Source organism: Gymnogyps californianus, chromosome 1 (genome assembly GCF_018139145.2).
Source record: "Gymnogyps californianus isolate 813 chromosome 1, ASM1813914v2, whole genome shotgun sequence".
NCBI lineage: Eukaryota > Metazoa > Chordata > Aves > Accipitriformes > Cathartidae > Gymnogyps > Gymnogyps californianus.
The window spans coordinates 176,298,716-176,316,128 of record NC_059471.1 but is presented as its reverse complement, the minus strand read 5'-3'; the positions used below and the strand labels follow the sequence as shown (position 1 = coordinate 176,316,128).

The 17,413-nt window shown below is 37.4% G+C and overlaps 1 protein-coding gene across 1 annotated transcript in view; it reads left to right on the top strand.

The window, feature by feature from the left end:
• ZDHHC17 (zinc finger DHHC-type palmitoyltransferase 17) overlaps positions 1-17,413 on the top strand; it is an 80,286-nt gene that overhangs the window by 45,396 nt on the left and 17,477 nt on the right. The window contains exons 8-10 of the mRNA XM_050898094.1: positions 3,834-3,959; positions 5,245-5,387; positions 9,416-9,516. Of these exons, the coding sequence (XP_050754051.1) occupies positions 3,834-3,959; positions 5,245-5,387; positions 9,416-9,516 (370 nt within the window). The remainder of the gene's footprint in view (positions 1-3,833; positions 3,960-5,244; positions 5,388-9,415; positions 9,517-17,413) is intronic.

Sequence of the window (17,413 nt, the reverse complement as noted above, 5' to 3'; positions counted from 1 at the left end):
GTCTACTCAATTTCTCTTCAAATATTTGTATTTTCCACTTAATGAGTGTTACATATGGAGTGGTTACACTGGAAAATACAGCTGTAAATCTTCATTTATAAAATATTAAATACTTAATTAAATTCATTTGACCTTTCACCATTTTCCCTACTGATTAATATGGCCAGGGCCTATTTTCCTTGGCCACAAGTGATAGAAATATGCTAAAAAAAAATATACATACCAATCTGTTTTCTTGAACAGCATGGAACAGTCTTTTTAAGGGTGCGGTCAAATTTTGCTGGTAGCTTTCTAGGTCCTACATCTACTTTAGAATATCAGAAATACTGATGATCATGAACGAAAACTCATTAGAAAAATCACATGGCTTTTCACGTGTTTAAAACAAATCAACTAGCCTCTTATATGTACTGATATGAATATATAATAATTATTCCTGGTCTGTAAGGTCAGTCGTGTGGATGAATTATGCTTCTAGTCTCACTTCTTGTAAACTGTTGAAAAGCTTTTTTTCTATGCCACCTAATGGTAAAAATTAAGGTATTTTTGTGGAAAAAAAAATCAGTGTGTCATACCTTGCTTCCCTTGACGGACCGATTAGTGTGATTAGAGTTTTAAAATCATCACCTTGCCCACATTTCTGGACTCTTATGAAATCTGTAATAAAAATTCATGTTTGGCCAAAAAGTATCTGCTAGCCTGAAGCAGTTTGTGGTCTCTCCTTCTTTATTGACAGACAGCAGCAGTCAGTAGAAAAATAGGTTTTTGAACCTGCTGGATCATGATATCTTTCCAGTCATGCCAGAAGACATGTGCCTGGTTTCATTAACCACTGCCTGCCTTCTGTGGTGGAGTCTAGGTTTCTTGCATGCCTTCCTAGGTTTCTAGGATCTTCAGAGGATCAAAATCGTTCTAGCAGTGGCAGTTTTGCCATCCTACCGGTGGCTTTATAACAGACGCTGATTTGGGTGATAGTAAACATATAGGAAACATAAGAATTGGGTTGATTTTTATAGGCATATAAAAACTCAGTTTTGTGCTTCTCCCTTGACTGTTCAGCAAAAAGTTTTCTTTGAGCCAAAAACCAGTTTTTAAGTGCCTGGCTCACGTTTCCCCAGAAATAAAAGGAATCGTGAAAGGCTCCTTTCTGATGCAGTCACTTCCAGATTTCTGCAGCACTGTCTAATGAAGTCCTTTTCTCAGATAGCCCATGGAATTGACCAAGAATGGTGGTAAGACAGCTAAGGGTAAAGAAATATATTCGCTGAAAGCCGTTCATCTTATGTAGCGGCTGAAATATCAGGTGCGAGCTTTGACCTTGTTGTTATCGGCTCTAGGCAGTCTGTGTTAGAAAGGGGTATGCTGCTGGCCACTTAGGTTTGGAACAAATTGGAACCAGTCATCGCAGTAAGGTGCTCTTTTTACTTTGCATCACAGTTTGAGAAGTATATGAACAATAGCACTCTTATTCTAGAATAAAGCTTGATACAAGCAGTGGGTTTGTCCTGATTTTTATCCTCTTTATGTTATGCTGTACAAGAAAAGAATACTTTTCTTTTGGTAGTAAGATACTTTCTTTTTCCTTTTCAAGAACTGGATTACAGTTGGAGTTGGAAGCTGCTTTTCAGTAGTCAGTGGTTTTTTTTGTTGGGTTGGTTTTTTTGTTAAGGAAATTATCTTGCCACACCAGTAGACAGATTGGGCAGATGAGGACAGGATTTCACAGGGCGTCAGCTTATCACTGGGGGCTGGGGGGAAACCTGTAAATTTTATTTAAATATAAGCAGAAGCTCCTTTTTTACTAGAGAGTAATAGAGACCTAAAAGAGCTTTTATGGTTTAAGGAAGATTTTTTTTTTTTTAAATCTGTTAATGAATCATTGAATGGACTTTAGATGTAGTTTCTTGATTATGCAGTGTATCTGTAGGCTTGTCTGTGGAAGTCTACATACACAGTTCCCTATGGTAATGACTCTTCAGATTATTCTTTCTATCTAAACACTTTAAATATATACTATTGAAGCCTGATTGCTTGCTGGCAAACTAAGTGTGTTACTAGATTAAGTTCCCCGATTTCCCCCCCCCCCCCCCCCCCCCTTTCTAAGCAAGTCAGCCATCCGCCACCCCTGTGAATATAAGGAAAATATTCAAATGGCCAGGTGATGAGAAGCATAGTCAAAGACTTCTTTAAAGCTCCCTCAATCTTTTTATCTAGGCAGTTCCTAGGTGTCTCATGGCCCTCTAGTGGAAGGGATGCTCAGCTGGACCCCAAGACAACTTCAGGATTTACTTGGGAGATCAACTCCCAGAGGGGATTGCTTGTCCACAGGTAATCTTTACAGTCTGGATATATAAGGTGATATTAAAATAACAGCATCTCTGGAGTTTTCCAGATATTAGCAATTCAAGGTGCTATTAAATTTGTGATGAAGCAGGCACCATAGTTTGATTTCAGGCATTTCTGTTGAGGATGGAGTTAACTTAATCTGTTTCTTAAACATCTGGCTAAACAACTTTGAAGCCACGTTAAGTCAAAAGGTTATTCTTTTTTTAACTGATTTTGCTAGTTAAACTTCTCGCACAGAAGGAGTGCAAGATCCTGTTAAGTAGCTAAAAGCTTTACCTCATAATCTGTAGTCTGTGCTATTTACTCTCCTTTTAGAGATTTGGAGCAGGATTTCAAAGGCAAAAATGACAGTTAAGTACTCAATTCCCATTGTCTTTCTATGGGATATAGGTAGCTAACTGTACTTTTTAATCTTTGAAATCTCTTCTGTCTATAGTAATTATTGCCCTTTCTGGGTAATTTCAGTTTCTGGTACCTGTCTCACTTTTTTTTTAGGAGGGGGCCGAGCGATGGAGGATTCAGCCCTTTTTCAAGCCTCCATGAATGGTTTGTTTAGGAGGGGAGTTAACTCCAGTAGAAGAGAGGAGGAGTCAAATGCAAAACTGAAGCTGGAGGTACCTGCAATTGGTTGTCTCTTGCCTCCTCTATAATTTTAGACCCAGTCAATAACTTCATTTAGCTCTCTTCCTAAATGTTTAAAAAGCAGTAAAATCAAATCAGTTTGGTAGGCACCTTTGGCCCCTGTATCTCTCTCTGTCTCTCTCTCTTGCTTTGTCTGTCAGTCCTCTCTGAAAGTAGGGAAAGAGAAAGCATGGAGCATTGCTGGCTTAGCACCCAAAGTACGTGAAGCACAAGCTAAGCATAAAAGCTCAGTTTTGGAATAAGTTGGACATGAGCAATCAGTTTATTCTTTCCCATTTTCTTCCTAGGACTTCAGTAACTGAGATGAATATAAGAACATTAAGCTTGTGGAAAAAATTCCTTATAGAAGCATTCCATGATATTAGTAACTTCACTCTGCCAAAAAGGCAGAGAATTAACTGAGAAGTCAGGCTTTAGACTGGGAGAGTCTCCATGATCCAGTGGGTCACGAGTTCTTATTCTTTACTTGATTTCTGCTGCCTGTCAATAGCTGAGGGGGAAGCACAGTCTTTTGTTTACAGACTAGTAGACTGTGTGTAGAACAGTGAAACAGATGTGTTATGCCAAAGGCAACAATTATTGCTATGTCAGGACATACATATTGTCAGGATCACACATTTAATATTCTACTTGTCCACGCATGTATAGTTATGAGAGAGTGAAAAAGACCAAAAGGAATGAATGATGTTTGATGTCAAGTAAGCTGCAGAGCAAAAAGTATGCCAGCATGTAGCTTAAACTGATTTAAAATGTATTATTTTTACCTGGCAATCTTCTGTTTCAAAAGTGCTCTGAATGCATTTTATTTTTGAATTGGATGTTTCCCACTTTTATACTCCTGGCAGGGAGAGTCACCACTTGATCTAGCAAAACAGAGGAAAAATGTTTGGATGATCAATCACCTGCAGGAAGCAAGACAGGCAAAGGGATATGACAGTCCATCCTTTCTGAGAAAACTAAAAGCTGATAAGGTAAGGAGTAGTATAACACTTCTGTAAATCACTATTACTGCTGCTGGTGGTTTGGGGGCATGTGTGTTTGTTTAAGGTAAGCAGTTCAGTACTGTGGTTTCCCCACATTTCAGTTTTAGGAAACATCGTTTTGTTGTGACAAAAGTAATTGCAAAAGAAAAAAAAAAAGCTTTATTCAAGGCGGGAGGAAAGAAAGGCCTAAGCCTCCACACAGTTACCTTTAGTTTTTGTGCTAACTAAACATTAGGAAAGTACCAAGTGGTCTGGTATTGTTGGGGATAGCCAAGACTTTCACAAAGCTGACTCTCAGGTATCTAAGGAAAGTACCATTTTAGATACCCTGAGCTCTGATCTCCTCTCTAATTATGTAGTGTTTTGTGTTGAAAGAAGCAGTCAATCTTGGCAGTGTAATGTAATATATGAATCTCTAATGTGGAGGCCTTTTTCGTCTCAGGTTATTATTTAATACTGCAGATAGGAGGAGACAAGAAATGAGGGTATAAAGGGTAATGTGTTGCTCTAGCATGAAGAATTGTCTACCTGCCTATAGCTTGAGAACTTACATAGAGTTAATATTTTCTTACCATGCAGAGTGTTGTCCTGGATATTAAGTATTGCTATCACTGATTTGTTGTAACTTCTTGATTTAAAGATACATTGCATCTTGATGATTAAAGCGCTGGCTACAGCCTGTGCTTTAACCCTGTGGTAATATAATAATGCAGTGCTAATTGACTTAAATTGATTTGTGCATTGCATTATGTGTACAGGTGCATTGTGACTGTGCTTTGAATATTTGCAAAGAGTTCAGTGCCTTAATCAGGAATTGTACCCACATAGTATAAGACAAAAAAGGTCCTATTTTTCTTCATAGATGCTTCAGTATGACTTTATCTATTACTTACGTAACTTCAGTCTTTAAAATTCACTGAGATTACCATGTGCTATGTAGTAGTTTATACGCTTTGATAGATTCTTAAAAAAGAGCTACTTTTGCCTTTATTCTGGATTAACAGTAAAGTCTCTAAAAGACAGTTCTTCTAAAATAAATGAATAAAATTATTGATTTGTTATAAAATTTTAGGAAGACTTTTTTTTTTCTTGCCCATACTTTGGAGATATGTAAATATAGGAAATGACAAAAATTTATGAAGATTCCTCCCCCTATGTCAAGCTTCTTGAAAATTTATTTAAGGTTTTTGTGACTGTCCTATTTATTGTAGAATATTATTATACAACCTGTTCCTAAAAATAGAATTACTTACTGATATTTGTTTCTATACAGGAATTCCGTCAGAAGGTGATGCTGGGAACTCCTTTCCTAGTAATTTGGCTGGTTGGGTTTATAGCAGACCTAGACATTGATTCTTGGCTCATTAAAGGGCTGATGTATGGTGGCGTTTGGGCTATGGTGCAGTTTCTTTCAAAGTAAGTGTTTTACCAGGACACTGTCTGTTCAGTGTGCACACAAGAAGTGTTTTGCTGGCATCTTTATTGGATAAGTAATCTTAACTTTCTATTTTTTTGTGGATTTTTTTTTTTTGACATGCAACATTTATTTTTTTTGTTGGAATTTTTTTATTACTATTTTTGGGAAAGATCTTGTGCAACTTTAGCTCTTATAATGCTCTGTTGTCTTGCAAATAGCCATGGAATTACCTTGGGTGAATACCACTGAGGTAATAGAAGCTAACAGCAGAACAGAAATTCAGTCATTCTCCAGAGGAGGGTGCTGAATGTCTGTCTACAAAGAGTTATCAGCATGAATTTTGAAGAAAACAGTCAAGGGAAAAGTTACTAGAAAGAAATAGAAAAAAATATATGTGCGAGTTTGCTATTAAAACCCAATTTTTTAGAATTTAAATACCCAAAGGCATCCAAAGACATTTATAGAGAGAAATTAAATTATAGTCAGGTTTTGTAGCTTCTGTTGTGGAAAGGGGTGACTAAAGAAAAAGGCTGCTTTCTAATAATGTTTTTCATTTGTTACCTGATCATAAAGAATTTTAGTTGTGTTTGTGATTACTTTAATTATAGAATCATAGAATGAATCGTAGAATCATAGAATGGTTTCGGTTGGAAGGGACCTTAAATATCATCTGTTTCCAACCCCCCTGCCATGGGCAGGGACACCTTCCACTAGACCTTGTTGCTCAAAGCCCCATCCAACCTGGCCTTGAACACTGCCAGGGAGGGGGCATCCACAGCTTCTCTGGGCAACCTGTTCCAGTGCCTCACCACCCTCACAGTAAAGAATTTCTTCCTAATATCTAATCTAAATCTACCCTCTTTCAGCTTAAAACCATTACCCCTCGTCCTGTCACTACATGCCCTGATAAAGAGTCCCTCCCTATCTTTCCTGTAGGCCACCTTTAAGTACTGGAAGGCTGCTATAAGGTCTCCCCAGAGCCTTCTCTTCTCCAGGCTAAACAACCCCAACTCTCTCAGCCTATCCTCATAGGGGAGGTGCTCCAATCCCCTGATCATCTTTGTAGCCCTCCTCTGGACCTGCTCGAGCAGGTCCATGTATTTCTTCTGTTGGGGGCCCCAGAGCTGAACGCAGTACTCCAGGTAGGGTCTCACGAGAGCAGAGTAGAGGGGCAGAATCACCTCCTTCGGCCTGCTCGTTACGCTTCTTTTGATGCAGCCCAGGATACGGTTGGCTTTCTGGGCTGCAAGTGCACATTGCTGGCTCATACTCAGTTTTTCATCCACTAATACCCCCAAGTCCTTCTCCGCAGGGCTGCTCTCAAGCCACTCATCGCCCAGCCTGTATTTGTGCTTGGGATTGCCCTGACCCATGTGCAGGACCTTGCACTTGGCCTTGTTGAACTTCATGAGGTTCGCACAGGCCAACCTCTCAAGCCTGTCAAGGTCCCTCTGGATGGCATCCTTTCCCTCCAGCGTGTAACTGCACCACACAGCTTGGTGCCACTGGCAAACTTGCTGAGGGTGCAATCAATCCCACTGTCCATGTCACCGACAAAGATGTTAAACAGCACCGGTCCCAATACCGACACCTGAGGAATGCCACTCGTCACTGGTCTCCACTTGGACATCGAGCACTTGACCACAGCTCTTTGAGTGCGACCATCCAGCCAGCTCCTTATCCACTGAGTGGTCCATCCATCAAATCCATGTCTCCCCAATTTAGAGACAAGGATGTCATGTGGGACAGTGTCAAATGCTTTGCACAAGTCCATGTAGATGACATCCATTGCTCTTCCCTTATCCACCAACACTGTAACCCCGTCGTAGAAGGCCACCAAATTTGTCAGACACGATTTGCCCTTAGTGAAGCCGTGTTGGCTGTCACCAATCACCTCCTTATTTTCCATGTGCCCTAGCATAGTTTTCAGGAGGATCCGTTCCATGATCTTGCTGGGCCCAGAGGTGAGACTGACTGGCCTGTAGTTCCCCAGGTCTTCCTTTTTTCCCTTTTTAAAAATGAGGGTTATGTTTCCCCTTTTCCAGTCAGTGGGAACTTCCCCAGACTGCCATGACTTCTCAAATATGATGGAAAGTGGCTTAGCCACTTCATCCCCCAGTTGCATGGGACCTGATGAGATGCATCCCACGGATGCATCTCATCAGGTCCCATGGACTTGTGCACCTTCGGGTTCCTTAGATGGTCTCAAACCTGATCTTTTCCTATGGTGGGTGGTTCTTCATTTTGTACAGATTTATTATGTGTAAATGCACGTGCATATGCACACACACACGCAGGCATGCTCCAACAGATTTTCAAGATCTGTAGACTACTTCATCTATGCTATGCTTTTTGTTGTCATGTGTGGCACGTATAGAAGAACTTATTATATCTTCACACTTATGAGCTTTCTGCTTTTCTGGCATTGAATGTCATGTTTATTAGAACCATTTGCTTTTCCTTCCTTTCCGTTTAAAGAGAAAAAGAAAATATATCTGTTCTGTAAACCAAGTTCATAGAATCTTAGTGAACTTAGTACACCCGGACGGGGGTGAGGGGGCATGAGGCTGTTATCTCTCCAGGATCCTGGAGATGATCTGTTTAGTCTTTTTGTCATCTCTGAGGCTGTGCAATTTGCTGACCTCCTCCCACAAATAATTTATTTGGCAATGCAAATCCTCAACCATGCCTCCTGCAGGAAACAAGGACAAGATTTCTTCAAGTTTCTCAAGACCTATGTTTTGTCAAGTTTTATATTTTTGACCTACCTGACACGTATTCAGGATTAACATTCTTGCTTTCTCTTATCCTTTGCTTAATGTTTAGTATAAATACTTTTTGAAGTGTTTTTCACAAAGCCCAGGTTTGAATTAAACTTTTGCTGCTATTCTAGTAGTATTTCCTTTCCCTGCTGAATTTTAGCTAATCTGCTTAGCTGTGTTTTCCTCGCTACTCATTTCACACACAGAAAAAATGCACAGAAATCACTGAAAGATAGATTACTGCTGAGTGAATACTGTGTGTCCAAATGTATATTCACTTATTACTCACCGTCTTAGCTCATCTTCCTTATAGGATTTTCTCAAAAGACCTGAGAAACTTCCATTAGAGGAGAGACAGTTACTGCAAGGGATTAAAGAAGTAAAATGGAAACTACTCGGTGCACACATTTGTCTGTGGCAGTCCTGAGGATGTTTAGGCAGATGATGGAAGAAGTTTTATTTCAAGGAGTTTAGCAGTTTAGAGTGTGACTTTTGATATGTTTAGCAATTTTTTCTTGAATATGGAGTAATCTGATCACTCACCTAGTTTGTCTCAACTATATTCAACTTTATTCAGAATAGTCTTTAAAATGCAGGAGTATAAGAAAGTGAAAATAATTCTGATGGCTTTTTTTTTTTTTTTTTAAAGTAGCAGCATTCTGTCTTAGAACTTGGCAAATCTAGTGATGTGGGAAATGAATTAATCTGGGTTTTTTTCTGACTTTCTATTGGCAACTGTAACAGAAGCAAAAGATTCAAGAATCTGAAATATTTCAAGTATGTAGGCTGATAACACCAAGGTCTCTTAAGCTTTTTTCTTACTGAAGTAATTTTAACATGAAATTTTCATTGTATGGGTTTCCAAAATATCTTTAGTGCTGAAATCTCATAAGTAAATTTAGTTTGCAACCACTATCCATGTAGGCTAGGAACCTCACAGGTTTCTAACTGCTTTCACAGTGTAGTTTTAGCATGAATATATACTCATTCTACCTTTCTTGTTCAGTTCTTGACATTCACTTCAAAAGTAAATGTATAAATTTTAATTAAGTAGCTTTCAGTCATGACCCTTCATCTGGACAGGTTGAAAATGGGAATTTCTCATGAACTTTGAAGGTAAAAGTGAGGAAAATGTTTTTATGGCATATTTTGCAATATCCCATTATAGTACATATTTTAATGGGAAGTGTTTTTCAGAAGCAGTAGTTCAGGATTTACATTTTATAAGTTGAAACTTACCATGTGACATTGCTCCTACCTTACAGGTCATTCTTTGATCACTCCATGCACAGTGCACTGCCTCTTGGAATATACTTGGCAACGAAATTCTGGATGTACGTGACGTGGTTCTTCTGGTTTTGGAATGATATCCTTTTTTGTGTACAGTAATAAGCAATATTTTTTCATGCTACTAGTATGATGTAATACCTAGATATATCCTACACATAAGAGTAAGTAAACTAATTAAAGTTTTAAAATTACTATCTCCATTAAACATTGCTTTCTATATTGATGGTAATTATTTTATTGCTTTAAAAACGTGCACGCTATTGCTTTGCTTCGGTAAGTGAAAGATTTTCCTCAAAATTGGCTTACAGTAGTCTGCAAAATTTCCTGTGCTTTACCAGTTTCTTAAGTGGGGGAAATGTAAGCAACTTTATAAAATATGCTCTGGCTGTGAGGTGACAAGGTGTAGTTGACTGCATTTTTAGACACTGCTTTTCTGAAAAACAGTAGGTAATTTCATGGTATGTATCAATTCCAGTGGCATTAGCTTTATAGTTAATTCTTCCTAAAGATTTTGCAAATTCCATTTCATACAAACTTTAGATACATTTGTTAACTGTATTTTCAGTCTTTGAAGATGTATGTATTAACACTAGATTATAGAGATTCAGCATATGCCCATCTTTTTATGTCTTTGACTGTCTGCCTAGATATGAACTTTTCATACTCACAGGGGTAGAAATTGATTCAGAGTTCACTGAAGAACATCAGTTATCCACCTGAAGGAAGTAGATTCAAATTTTTAAACAACTTCCTTGGGCATTGTAATTACAATAACCAAGAAAACAAAATAGAGATTTAATGTTTTATTAAATGTTTAATACAGTTCTTATAGCTGTAAATAGTTGAAGTGAGCTTAATATTTATGATGGATGTTGGCTTGACTTTTCTAGAAACTGGTTTTCTTTTCATCTTCAAAGGAATTACCATGAAATAGGATAGTAGCAGTGCAGCCCTTTTATCATCTTGTTAATATGTTCTCCAACCTTAGCTAAATGAGCCTCACATTTTTGGGTTGAGAACAGAGAGGAGACCCTGCTTCCATGCTGCCTTTGGCTTCCATGCTGACAGTGTTTGCAAAGGTGCTGCTGTGAATAATAGCAGTCCCATGTGACTGGAGATGACTGCTATTTCATGTTTAAAAAACTTAAAAATGAAAATCTAGTGGCTGTTAAGTAAAAAATAAATAAATAAAGAAATTCTATCAATATTAGCATGAGTATGTCTTGAAACAGTTATTTAGAAGTGCTGGTCCTACTACCAGTCTCTCTGTCTGGCCTGATTTTCTATGTTTTTACTCAATTAAATTTACTAGTAGCTGCAGAATGAGGAAAGTGAGTACAAAATGAATATGAAAAACATTTTAAAAAGCAGTAGTTAAAAATGGAGGTATACTTTTCCAGTTTCTATGGAATGGAGTAGAACTGTCTAAATATGTCATGCCTCTAGACTGAAGTTGCATTTCTGTTCTTTTTGTTAAGAAAACCTGACTTTTGGCAAATAGTAAAATACAAGTTTCTGAGGCAGTTAAAATAACTACACTATCTCACTTCTGAATCTCAGCTCTCCATACCTTGTAGGTTTTCTTTAGAAACTCACATTTGCTAATGCTACTACATGTTTTGGGTTGCAAATGTTGAGTTACTGTGAAACACTTTCTTGTACTAACATAACATCAGCTTGAACCAAATCTGAGAATGTGTGCAACTTTGATTTAAAGTCCTTGACCATATTAAAATGGCTGCACAGCCAACACAACTTGATGATGGCCTTTATCTTGATGTAGAAAGCTGTCCCTTAAGGCTGGCAAATTGTGAAATTTTTATCCTGAAGCTCATGTTTTCTTCATATTTGTACCAACTTGCTTAGATTTTTATTTCTGTTAGCCATTCTGATTAATGTAACTTGAAGTTTGGGGTGTTTTTTGTCACAGAATAATATTCATTGTCCACTAGAAGTAGTAACCTTCTAAGTAATAGACAGTTAATTACCCTAATAAAGTCTGACTTCAGAATGTCAATAAAATACTGTACTGCTTCTGTAATTTAAGGTAGGTGCCTCAAAACCTTTGCAACAGTTTTTTGTACACAGTAGTAGTAGTCTAAAAACTTCAGTTACTAATTGCTTTCATTAGAGCTGACACAATTCTCTGACAAGCAGTTTTAGAGACTTAGTGCTTGAGGCCATCTTCCTTTAATTGGTGATTTTTAATTGGAAGCCTTTGTAATAAGATTCCAAATTCATTCTTCTTCTTCTGGAAAATTGCCCTGTAGCTTTATTGGAAAAAAGAAATTGCATGCCTGCTCTATTTTTATAGCATGAGGCACAGCATTGTGGTTGGAGAAAGGATTCTTGTATTTTTACAGCTTTATATGATTACTTGCAGTGGAACAGAGTATAATGTTCAAGTGATAAAACCTGTCCTGGTAGTTTTCACAAATTCTGACCATCTTTTGCTCAGGAAAAAAGTTTCTAACCTTAAAAAACTATCATGAATTGCCTTACTGGAACTTTGTATTATAAATAACATAAAGGTCTTAATTGCTGCAAGGGTTACTTTAATATTCAGGTGTTTGGTAAGAATTTTCTTTTCTTGTAGATATGTTGAAGGTGTCTGGAAGATCATCTGGTCTTCTGGGTTTAATCCTAATGAGACAGAAAAGGGCAGTCGAAACAATGTATCATAAAGAACAAATAAAACCAAAGATTAGCAGTGCATTTTCTTGAATTTCAGGGTGGTCACATGAAAAATAAGTCTATAGATTCTAAGGCTTAATGATGTGTCTTCTAAAAGACCAATCTTGAAAGTAAATTCAAACAGTTTAGATGAATCTAGTGTACTGAATTTTTGTAAATGTTTCCATTCTATTGAATTTTTCTCAGCAGCTTCTGAGTCTGGTATATTTGTTAAAACAGAAATCCTATTCTTGCTGGGAATGAGGAAGTTATGATCTGTATATTTATGGATATATGAGTCTATGGTCCTGTGCTTCCCTGCCACTCTTTTGCTGCTGTTTTGCTGCTTCCCTTTAACTGTCTTTTGCCCATAACAGGATAGTTATGTCTTGCTCTCTTAGTGTATTCTAATCTTCTACTGTTTGCAGAGTAGGGGGGAAATACCCTCAAAAATCCTACACACTAAATCACTGTATATTAATTTAGTTTTATTTTTAAAGGGTGTCCTGGCTTAGGCTGGGATAGAGTTAATTTTCTTCTTAGTAGCTGGTACAGTGCTGTGTTTTGGATTTACGGTGAGAATGATGTTGATAACACACTCATGTTTTAGTTGTTGCTAAGTAGCACTTAAGTCAAGGATTTTCCAGTTTCCCATGCTCTGCCAGCAAGCAGGTGTGCAAGAAGCTGGGAGGGAGCAGAGCCAGGACAGCTGACCCGAACTAGCCGAAGGGGTATTCCATACCATGGAACGTCATGCCCAGTATATAAACAGGGGGAGTTGGCCAGGAGGCACAGATCGCTGCTCTGGCATCGGTCAGCGGGGGGTGAGCAATTGCATTATGCATCACTGGGTTTTTTTTTTTCTTTTTTTTCCCCTTCTCTTTTTTTGTTTTGTTATATTCCTTTTCATTACTATTATTATTATATTTCATTATTATTATTGTTAGTATTATATTTCACTTTAGTTATTAAACAGTTCTTATCTCAACCCACGAGTTTTACCTTCTTTCCCGATTCTCCTCCCTATCCCACTGGGAGCGAGGGCGGGGAGTGAGGGAGCGGCTGCAAGGTGCTTAGCTGCTGGCTGGAGTTAAACCATGACAAAGGGGAAAAAAAAGATGTAAAGTACATTTCTAATAACATGAGACTAGAATTTCACATTTCATTCTTTTTCATTAGCACTTATAGGTAGAACGTTCTCTTGTCCTGTAAAAGTTCAGGGCACATGTACCAAGTTCGTATCTTAGTTGTTCACGCAGTCTTTTCAGTTCCAGCTGAACAAATAGTGCCTGTTTTGTCAGAAGGTTCTTATATTGCTCTGTTTTTCTAAGATGTCAGGGTTTGCTGTAACCCAGAATATTCACAGGGGTTTTTTTTGGTTCTACTACTTCCATTTGGTGCAAATAGGAGTATGCAGTTTTCATTAAGCTTTTTTGGTATAGCATACTACTTGCAATGCTGAGATGAGATGGCATAAGCCAATTTATAATTTTTAAAATAATTTATCATTGATTAATGCTGTATTGATTATCTTATTTCAAATATAGTTCATGTATTGATGGGTTTTATGTGAAAGAAAACAAACACTGCACACTTTTTCAATTAGGAAACATTTTAAAAACTGGGTGTAAGAGAATTCATGATGATTTTCATGATTTCACAAAGCTGTTAAAATAACATAGTGTTTTAAAAACTGTAACAAGCCGATTGGTACAGTTAAGCAGTTAAAAACAAAAAAACCCATTTATATTACCAAAATTAGCTTCAGGAAAACAGCAAAAAGCCTTGCATGCATGCAGAAAGAAGCCAGCAGCCATGTTTCTAGAGGAACCAAAGACCCACAAAATCCAAACCCCAGGCCCAGCTATCCAGAACTTCTGTTCCCATGTCTAAATGCTTTTCTAAATTAAAAAAAATTAAAAAATAAAAAAATTCTGGGGTGGGGGAGATGGCAGTGAATGATTTTTTTTTTTTTTGCAAGCTAAGGGATTTTTTTTATATTAGATAGAAGATGGAGGTAGAGCGCTTTTGCAGAGCTTCAGTTGATTAAAAATGGATTTTATCTAATAAATGCCTAGTCAAACGAGGCTTCTTGTGTAGCTATCTTCTGTTATCTACCTGGACTCTTGGATCCAGATGTACAGCTGTTATGAACTGGCAAGTTCATTAGCATATATTGATCTCCGACAGCTTACACTGGCTGCAGATTTTTCTCTTTAGGAGAAAAGGACTTTATTACTGGATTTGTAGTTAGTGGAAGGGAGCATCTTGCTAAATAATGTGTATTTTGGCTTGGTTTCAGACTCTTGTATGATGTGTAGCTGTGATAGCAGGAAGCTGCATGTGTTTGGGCCCTTTTAAATAGGCTGCAGTTCAGAATGAAAAATCAGCTCATCACATGTGTACCTCACTCATGGGTTGTGGGGTGCTTGTTGGGTTTTAATTTTCTTTTTAATGAGATGGTCTTTGTGGTTCCATGTGGTTTCCTGGAATAATTTTCAGCCTGTTGTACTTGTTCTGGGCCAGGTTGGATGGGGCTTTGAGCAACAAGGTCTAGTGGAAGGTGTCCCTGCCCGTAGCATGGGCATTGGAACTAGATGATCTTTAAGGTCCCTTCCAACCCAAACCATTCTATGATCCTAATAATTAAAGGATATTGATTAGGACTAAAAGTAGGAAGTGTTTCATGAGTGTTTCTGCTTTGTCTCTCACAATGAAAACCGGGGAAACCTCATAAAAGACAGCAAATTAGTGACAGGGCAGAAGGTGAATGCCTGCTATATCATGCATTTTGCAGCCCTTAATAATATGGTAATGTATTTTTCCTTCTGTAGTTGTAAATGAGGATGTTAGGACAAAACAAGGCACTCTCTGGAGAACTGATTCCCAACTCTGTAGCTAATGCAAACCTACAAGGGTTTCTTGCGTATGGAGAGTTTTGAGAGATGTCTGTGATACAAGTTGCTAAGATCTCTTTGGGAGTAAACTTCAGAGGGGAGTTCAACATAATTTTAGATACCTCTAGTGTGGACATCCATATCTAAGTTGTTTGAGTGCTTTTCATAGCCAGCGGAAAAAAATAGCCACTTGTAGGGCACTGCTTCTGTGACTTAATTTAAATATCTTCATAGTGAAGATAGATTGGACGTCGCTTTTTCCTTTCTGTTGTGTATGAAGGCATACTGAGCGATTTGAGGTAGGTGAGATGAATCCCACAGTTGGAGTTGTTTATCTACATCCGATGCCAGAAATATCCTGGAGAAGACAATTCTAACTTTCTCCTTCAGTCTGGTTGGTTTTCATCCCTTCTCCCCAGTTTTGCTTAAAACTTATGAAAAATGGGTTTTTGAAGATACTAATGAAAAATACTGCTGACTTTGTCTTTCTCCATTTACATAGTTACTGCTTATCTATACTTAACTCTACTTTCTTATGTAGTCTCCTGACATCTCCCATCCTCAGCACAGAAGTACCTTATCTGCCACCATTTACACTGTCAGTGTTGCACTCATCTGACACCACCATGATAAAAGGAAAGGCAAAACTTGGACTCTGTGGGGAGTCTCTTACACTCTCTCTGTATTTTATGGAGTAAAATGGGGGAAGAGTAAGTTCAGAAAATGGACAGCTGCTTAATCACACAGGTTGTCCAAATTTTAGTCAGTTAAAAAACGATTCTGAAACTTTAAGGTTATAAAACCCCTTTTACTGGATAGAAAATAAATTGTCGTTCCCCCTATTGTCTTTAACAGTCTAGACATGACGTATAGTAATTAGGAATGGGTCATATAATTTTTTTTCAATTGTATCTTTATTGTTTGTAACAGATGTCTGATTAAGGTATTTTCAATGAAAAAACAGTTTTCACTGTTGTGGCACAAACCCTGGTGATACTTTTAGTATTCTAAAGAAAATGTAATCTCTCTCTAGCTATACAAATAAGTTGAACCAGCTTATTCTTGGCAGCAAGTAATTTTAGAAGAAAAATAGGAAGAAATTAGATTGTATAAATATTAAAGAAAGTCAGAGCTTTTCATCTGTAATGTATCAAATAGAACTGTGAGTGTTTAGGTTATAGTATAGCTGGTGGTTTTCTCCCCCTATTATAAACTTGCTGGAAATAGCTTGTTAGAGGAAAGATTAATTAGCCTTTAGTGAGTAAATACTAACATTCTCCTATATAAGGTACATGATTAAAATTTTAACTTAACTTGCCAATATTTTTTAACTAGAAATTCACAGCCAATTCCTCCCCCCAAGAGAAGGAAAACAAAAGTTATTCAGGATATACTTCACATGAACAATGAGACTTTGTTAGCATTTTGGAAGTAAAAAAGAGGCCTTACTTGTATTTATTCGTATTTCAGGGTTCTTTCACATCGCAAGAGCAGTGTAGAAGGACTTGAGATACTTACTGTTGTTCTATAGAAATTCTGGTTTTTTCATTTAATATTTGCTTGTGTCTGTACCATGTAGATTTGTTTAGCAATGGTTTATGTAATTTTTTTAATACTGCTTAATCCCTTCAAGAAACATTTTTTCCAAGAACAGAGTCAAACAGAATAGCATATACTTGTAGATATATAGTAGAATATATTTGATCATCTATTCTATCTTCAAAATCCAATTTTTTCAAAGCATGCAAAAAATGATTTTTTGTTGTCTTTAAAGTGTTATATACCAATTCAGTACAGATTGCCACGTAATGCTTGTTTTTAAGTCTTATATGCAGGGTTTTGTAATGCAAACACACAATATATTAAACTTTAATTACAGTAGAAGTTCTAATGACTACCGAAGTAGAGAGAAATATTCATCTAAGTTACTCAGAATATAGTGTAATTTGGGTGTGCACTGATTTGTGCCTGAGTAATAAGTGTCCTTTTTGCCTGGATAATGCTGTAGAGGCTTCTGCTACTACAGCTTTGTCAAATATGGCATCTCCTTGCAGTTATGACTGACAGGTGGCAGGTATCTTTAGTCGGGTTGGTCAGGTCTTTTGTAGGTTTATCAGAGTAAATAATTTTCCACCTTTTGTAGAAGAGGCATGTCTGAAGTATTTGATTTTTCAACATCATTGCTAAGAAATGTTTTAGTTCTGTGAAGAAATGTCAAGTGTTGTAAGACTAGGCATGTTATACGGCAAGTCATTCAACACAGGAAATATGTTTTAAAACTAACGGTTATTTTCTGTCTTTATATGGTAATTGATTTTATAAACGCTTCCAGAGAACACTAAATCCTGTGGTTTTGTGAGTATTAGATGTATTAGTATGTTAAAAATAACTTTCATTGATGTA